General features: G+C 37.8%; 1 protein-coding gene across 2 annotated transcripts; it reads right to left on the bottom strand.

Moving 5' to 3' along the window:
* Positions 1–703: 703 nt before the first annotated feature.
* LOC106959490 (sodium/potassium/calcium exchanger 1-like) lies at positions 704–6,536 on the bottom strand. 2 transcript variants are annotated; one of them, XM_015052090.1, is made up of 9 exons: positions 5,441–6,536; positions 3,986–4,045; positions 3,597–3,705; positions 2,989–3,069; positions 2,520–2,674; positions 2,135–2,398; positions 1,953–2,042; positions 1,661–1,827; positions 704–1,567 (listed from the first exon to the last, which is right to left on the bottom strand). In XM_015052090.1, exons 1-9 carry the CDS (start codon positions 6,512–6,514, stop codon positions 1,318–1,320), a joined length of 2,250 nt encoding a protein of 749 aa, XP_014907576.1. In that variant the 5' UTR covers positions 6,515–6,536; the 3' UTR covers positions 704–1,317. The 2 variants fall into 2 exon arrangements, with proteins under 2 accessions (XP_014907576.1, XP_014907577.1); XM_015052091.1 differs by having other exon boundaries at positions 2,586–2,674.
* Between the last annotated feature and the right edge of the window lie 1,134 nt (positions 6,537–7,670).

Raw genomic sequence — 7,670 nt, 5'->3', positions numbered from 1 at the left:
TAGTCTGTTATTTTTACATAATCTCACAATAATGCACTATTTAATGTTATTTATTGTTAAACTATAACGGTTGTTTGTTTTTTTTTGTTTGTTTTGTTTTTTTTACAAAATTACCAGCCCTTTGAATGTTGGTTGCAAATAAATCAATCGTCTCATCTGATCAAAAATCTGATTTCTCGTTACTGCAGTAGCTTTATTGATATGATTACATTCATGTAATGGATAGATGACAGATAACATTTAGTTTGCTTGTTGCTTTGTGTGATTAACTGATGTTTTATGAAACCTTCATGTTTCATGAGTTTTATATTGTATTGCAAATTTTTTTCACTTTGTGTTTTTTCTTCGCTTCAGCACACAAAATTCCCTCATCCACTCGGACACAACAAGTCATGTTGACTTGGCATAACATACAAATACTGGTTTAGTTTATATATATATATATATATATATATATATATATATATATATATATATATATATATATATATATATATATATATATATATATATATATATATGTAGAGAGAGAGAGAGAGAGAGGCTTGTGTTTGCAGTCTCAATTTAACGGTAGGTAAATTATTTTTCACTGCCATTTCAGGTAGTGACAAAACTGGGACTCGCCCCGGATTTGAACAGCAACTGAGGGGGATGCAAACAGCAAAATAACTGTAACAACTTTATTAAAAAGCAGATCATTAACTTGCAATGTAAATACAATCATGTGTTTATTACACCACATAATCCAAACATGTTAAAACATGGGCTCCAGACTGTGTGCCATTTATAAAACCTGGATGTTTCTGTGCCTTTGCAATGTCAACATCTAAAGAGCTCTCTATGCAATTTAGAAAAACAAGGTCAAAGATGGATAACATCTAATGGATTTTAAAGTCCTCAAAGAAAATACAAATTCATTTTGAGTAAACTAATTTAAAGATCTGATTAAACTTGAAATTTCACCAAAGGAAAGTTCTGTTTGAACCTTGAGAACCTTGAGATGAAATTACAGGTTTTGTACTTTTAAACATACTCCAAGCCCAAGTCAAAAACTATGGAAATGGAAGAAATTATAAAAACTTCAGTAAACAGATATATTTCACTCTGAACACAGTTGCATAGGTACTTTTACAACTAAAGATTGTGCGGTGCTACTATTGGTGTTAAGAGTATATCAAATTTACTTGCAATTATTGTTTCAAATGGTCCAAAAAAAAAAAGGTTTTCATGAGAATTACTTTTTAAAAAAAAAGCGATATTAAGTTCCACCTCCATGGGAAAGTGTCTACCGTGGGAAAAAGGCTTGTGTTTGCAGTCTCAGATGGAAACAGGGCAGACAATGACACGATCCTCCAGCATGACGCTGAGCACCAGGAAGATAAAGTAGAGGAGAAACATAGTGAAGCCCAGCACCTTGTTCATTTTCCATTTACAGGCTGCGATGGAGATGATGACGAAGAGGAGCATGAGGAAGAGCAGCACGATGGCACAGAAAAGGCCGTTGCTGCTGACAGCGACCGGAGCCAAACCGTGGATGAAAGAGTACAGGAGCCATGGGATGGGCAGGCTGGCAGAGACAAATGAAAGATGCAGGAATCACTTGTGGGGGCAATCAGTTGATTATTTTCTAATACTGGCAGGTCAAACTGTGAGAACTCACCCCATTGTGATGTCAAAGATGTTACTGCCCACAGAGCTGGACACCGCCATGTCTCCCAGGCCCTTGCGAGCCACAATCACGCTGGTGATGAGGTCAGGGATGGAGGTCCCTGCCGCCAGGATAGTCAGGCCCATAATTTCCTCTGAGATGCCGATGGTCTCTCCCACCTCACAACAACAACAACAACAAAAAATCAGAGAAAGAAATAACATGTGGAAAATTTAATTAGGGATTCAAAATAAATTGGATGTTGATTCCTCGCTTCTTGTATTGAAGGACTGCATGAACTGACCTGATGAGCCCACCAGACCATGAGGTAGGAGAAGATAGCAATCCACATAATGGAGCCCAGGAAGGTGAGCACAAAAAATTTCCTGGATTTCTGTTGAGTAAAGTCAAAGTATAAAGGCAGACCTGTAGAGGAATTCAGAATATCACAGCGGCACCTTGAAACGTCTCCTAAATGTCTCCAACCTGGTTCCGAACATCAGGAACTGTGAGCCACAGAGGGAAGACTATGGGCAGCAGGAAGAGGTAGGTGATTTGTTTGCGTGGTGTGTCAGGCCACTGTAAAGACAGTGGGTCGTCTTCTTTTTCCTCCTCCTCCTCATATTCATCTTCATCCTCATCTTCATCCTCATCTTCACTGGACTCCTCAGTCTCTTCATTGCTGTCGTCTTCGTCGCTGTCGGAATCGTCTGAACCTTCCGAGTCACCTTGTTCTGCCGGAACGTCGTCCTTCAGAAGGAAGAAAGGAGATGGAGTCCAAATATAACACGAGGAAAGATTTTTTTTTATTTTTTTTTAGTCAAAATAAAACCTGATATAAATAGTGAAATCCCTGTGCTTTGATTCTTACATAGACTGGTATCAAAGACTGACTTCTGGGCTTTTTGAAAGTCAGCAGGTCATGGGTAGCGAGTACCTTCTTTGCTTCTGGCTCTTCCTTCTTTTCTGCATCTTTGGCTGGGGCGGCCTCTGGCTCTTTGGACTCCTCAGTTTTTCCACTTTTGCCTGTGGAGGAAATCATAAACAGTTTCGTCAGAAATTTGTCTGAGGTGGTTTTGGACCAAAAAAAGGTCATATGGAGTATTAATGTATGTAAACAAGTACACATTTTCAAAAAAATTTTTGCATCAGTGTGAGCCACAAAGTACTTTAGAAAACTTTACTCTGAGAGCCAATGAGGGCTTCTTTTGACAAGAAATATTGGGAGCATTTAGTAGCTTTAAAATATCTCTATTATACTCCTACATTTCATTAATACGACCTCTGATCTACTATTCTGTTCAAATATCAGTGCTTGATCATCAGATCCTTCCTGTTACCTTCACTTTTCTCTTGGGACTTGGAAACTGACTTCCGTCTGGCCACACTGTTCAAGGTCTCAGCCTTTTCCTTAAACTTTCCTTCAAAATAAACGCAAATAATCACGTTGAATGCATTAATAAGTCAGAAAGTGTGAAATGTTAAATATTTACTGCTTTTGAAAACACAGATTCAATATTGTGTGAGTCCACAAAAGAGCCAAAGCAGGCAGCAACAATGATATAAACACAGCAGCTAAGCTACCTTAATAAACATGTAAAATTCAAAGACAGCAATAGTTTTTCAAAAAAGAAAAAAGAAATCACAGAATAACTCTTGTAAAATTTTAAGCATAGAAAGAGAAATTATTTCACTGCCAGTTTTGGCACTAGAATAATGTTTTTCTTTTTTTATGACACAACCTGGATCCACAACTGGATCCTTCTGCATACTGAGGGAGTATTTATCTGCTTAGTATCAATCTGGACTTAGAGATGACTGCATACGGGACACCTAGCTAATCCATTTTACACTGGGCAGAACATACCACACAGGAAGTCTGTGTAAAAGTTATTATCATGCAGTTATCCATCACAAAAGGCGTCAGAGGCATAAATGTGGTACTTACCATCTCCCAGAGGGTCTAACGTGTGAATCATGAGCTGAAAAATGGTGTTTCTCATGGTGCTGTTGTGTAAAGAAGCAGAACTCCCCCCTCGCTGAAGGGATGGCTTCAACTAGGGAAAAAGATGGCAGAGGTCACGGCAGCTTCTCGCAACACAGACACGACACGTCACTGCAAGTCATTTCCAAGTGGAGGTCAGGGTGTTTTTGCTCAATATGTTCATTATGATGAATCAGTATCTACAGTGAGGCTTGTTAGTGAGCAGGAACACAAACAGAAAAACTCAAAATATGCATGAAAACAGTAACAATCAGCACTGTGGTATCAGGGAGTTAGAAGTTTATCACTTCCTGGAGTTGGTTGATTAATTTTCTTATTTATTTATTTTTTACCTTTAACCGATTCTTGTCCTCTGGAGCAGGAGGGGCATTATCTTCTCCTTCCCCATTTGTCTGTGTGCAAGAATGTGTGTTTCAGTGATAATCATTCAAATGTATATTATTTTACTACAATTTATGAAAGTTTCAACACTCTTGAGGTCTTACCAGTAATAATGTACTGCATTATTAAACATGCATATCTTCATGCCTTGGACTAGCTTAGCATTGTAAGTGAACCTGTCCTCACTTCAAAATGTACACTCACTGTACACTCTAGTGTTGTTATGCATGACTTCAAATATAAGTCAATAATTGCATCATTACTATGCCTAGCTTAAGCAGCACAACAAAAGATTTCCATTATAAGTAAGCAAAACAAATTTAAGTTTGTTATGGTCTCAATCTCTCAAACCAATGATAAGGAAATGAATGTTGATGCAACAATTTGTGCAGCTCTGCAGAACAAAAAAAAAAAAAAGATTTGTTTGATGTAGCAGATCAGCTTTGGTTTGCACAGGCCAAGCGAACACTAGTTTCATTTCACATTTTCTTCAACCTTAATGAATCAATGAAATGTCACACGTGACAACAGATGCTGCTTCCTTCACATAAATGCTACTTTGCGTAACACTGACAAAAGAATATAACGCAGGCATACTGTGTGTATCAAAGGTCAAAAGAGCTACTATTGCAAAACGAATTAATAAGTTGTCAAATGTAATTTTATATATGTGATCATTTAAATAAATCTGAATAAATTTGTCTATATTTTTGGGATGTGTCATGGGAATGTTTTAAACACAAAATGTGAAGTAAAACTTGAATGCTTTAAATGTTAAAATATATATCATTATATCAATATTTATTAGTTGATTTCAAATTTATTTTACAAAAGTCCCTAATGAAATAATTCAAACTGTCATTATTGTCAAATACACAGATTCTGACATTTGATTGGTTAACATGCACACCAGATCACCTGCTGGCCAATCACCTTCCTTATATCAGTGCTGGCCATGTCTAACTTTGACAGCTAGAGCTAAAACATAAAAATCAATTCAACAGAGTGTAAAACAGCTCTAAAAAATAATTAAATGACAAGTAATACATATGTTTTAATATATAATAAATTAAACATTTTCTAATGGTGATTTCCACATTTAATCTCTTTATTATTATTTTATTGATTCTTGAAACATAATTATTTATTAAACATGTGTATTTTTATTTACAAAATTCTTTAAACTGTTAAACATATAAATGTTCATTCATTTAATAAACTGAGTACAAAGAAAAAAAAAAGAAAGAGTAGCTATTTTCACTCCTGATTCTCCTGGAACATTGTTTTAGTTGTCCAGCACCAAATGAAAATAATTTTAACTATAAAAGCCTTAACAGAGATGTATCAAGCTAAATAGGTAATCCAGGACATTAAGCATAAAGATGTTTTATTACATAGCTGCTTACCTTTTCAGGTTCTTCCACAGCAATAACCTTCACAATGCTCTTGTGTTTGTGGAGCTGGGTCTTGAACTCTCGCTCCAGTTGCACATTGAACTTCATAAAGACAACATAGAGACTGTAACAGGTCACCAGCATCATGCTCTCCCACCACATAATGACATTGTCCAAGAAGAAGATGATCAGTAAGATGAGGTCAAGTATGTAGAATGAAACATCTCTGAAAAGCGGCCACCAGGTCAGATGGAGAATCTCCCGAGAAAACAAAGCACACATCCCAATCACGAACAAAATGTTAAAAACTGCCGAGCCGACTATTGTGCCAATGCCCACGTTGCTGTGGGCGATGAAGACTCCTATAAGAGAGGTGAAGAGCTCAGGTGCAGAGCCTCCGGCCGCCATAAAGGTGGCGCCTGCTACATCATCAGAGATGGCCAGTTTGTCTGTGATAACTCCCAGTGCGGGCACAAAGAACTCGTCGCAGACAATCGCAAGAGAAACAAACATGTACATCATTCCCATAATGTGAAGAAGCACCCATCCTCGTCTGCGATCTTCGATGGAAAAGATATCTTCAGGGTATTCGCCTTTGACATGAGGAGCTTCACCAGGTGGAGCTGGGGAGACGGTTGTAACTGGTGGAGTTGGAACTGGGGTGGGTGTCACCAGAGGTGGTTCTGGGGCCACGTAGATGCAATGCACCAAAGTCCGGTTTGTGGTTGGCAACAGTGTGGATTCAGTGGAAGAGGCTTCTTTGAAATCACTAGTTATATCCGTGTGTGTGTTTGTATTTAAATCCTTATCAGTATGAGGATTCACATGCGTTGGTGTTGTTTGATCTGTGGGCTCTGAGTCGGGCGCAGTAGTGAGAGGTTCCTCTAGCTGGCCAGGTTCTGCTGTGGCATCCTCAACGCCCTCTGTTGACCCTTCTCCGAAATCCTCTCCAATCTGAGCCACTGGCATTGGTGCCTGCAGCCTGGCACTAATGGTGAGCTGGTAGAGGGTACAGAGAAAAACTCCGGAGAGAAGAAACAGAACCCGGCTCAGCTGGAGCCGTTTCCTTCTATGACAATGCATCATCCTCCAAAGCAGCGCTCCGGGTGGCTAGGTTGAATTAAGCAGCATAAATAAGCTTCGGTAGAGTCCAGCTCTGTCCCCAACAGACCATGGGGTAAAAGTAGAGTGATTCATGTCACATCATTGAGTTTGTGGAAAATTCAACCTATTGTAGATGGAAGAATACACCAAAATTAGTCACAAGTCCAGCTCAATTTAAACATTCAGAAAAGCACTCATAAAAAATTGCAAGACATTTAGACAAAATGATGAAATTTATAAAGACTGGACAAGATTTTTGATGATAAAATTCAACTAACCTGTAAGGTAGGTTAGGTCATTATCTTTCTATGTTAATTAGAAAAGATAATGAAATAAAGGGGTAAAAAAAAACAAAGAAAGAAAAAAAACAAGTAATGATACAGACTTACCTTATAATTAACGTGCAGTCAATGGCACAAAATCCCAATGCAGCTTTTCCAGGTTAAATGTACTTGCACGGACAAAAACTATTGCCCAACGACTAAAGGCTTATGTAGGGCACAGAACGAGTCTTCACAATGGATCAACATAATACCTAACACCTGAAGTCTTCTAAGAGGATTAGCTGCATTGTCTCACTCTCACTTTGCAAATGTAACCTCAGCAGTGATCCGTACGATGTAAAGTAAAAGTAAGCAAGGTGTCATAGTGCATAGATGTAGGACTGAAAATGAAGGAATTTACATTTTGAAACTCTTCCTCTATCATTTCTGAAATGTTTTCACCTGGGTGACTTTTCTTGAGAAACAGGATGTTCACATTCAACACTCCAATAAGTTCTTGTGTACGACCTGACATAAGTCAACCTCTGTGCCGTGAGTGTATGTCTGAGGACATCCTTTAGAGGAGGCTTGTGTAGGTTGTTAGCTAATTTATAATGACATACTTGACAAAAACATGAGTGAATTAAAATTAAAGTTTTCGTCACAACTTCTCTAGAAACATCCGTAAAAATCTAAGTTATGTTGCTTAGACTTGTTTGTGCAAGTATTTGAGCTTTGAATCTTGCAAAGAAAAATCAGAAAAATGAACAGCAGATGTACACAAAACCTTAAATCCCTAAAGAGAAAACAGGTCACACACGGCATTTTTATGGATATACTTTTTATATAATTTAATAAAAAGACAATGAATAACA

The sequence above is a fragment of the Poecilia latipinna genome, unplaced genomic scaffold (assembly GCF_001443285.1).
Source record: "Poecilia latipinna isolate Pla-1442-1.1 unplaced genomic scaffold, P_latipinna-1.0 Scaffold1086, whole genome shotgun sequence".
In the NCBI taxonomy this organism is placed as follows: Eukaryota; Metazoa; Chordata; class Actinopteri; order Cyprinodontiformes; family Poeciliidae; genus Poecilia; species Poecilia latipinna.
Note: the sequence above shows the minus strand (reverse complement) of the source record. Positions and strands in the feature narration are given on the sequence as shown.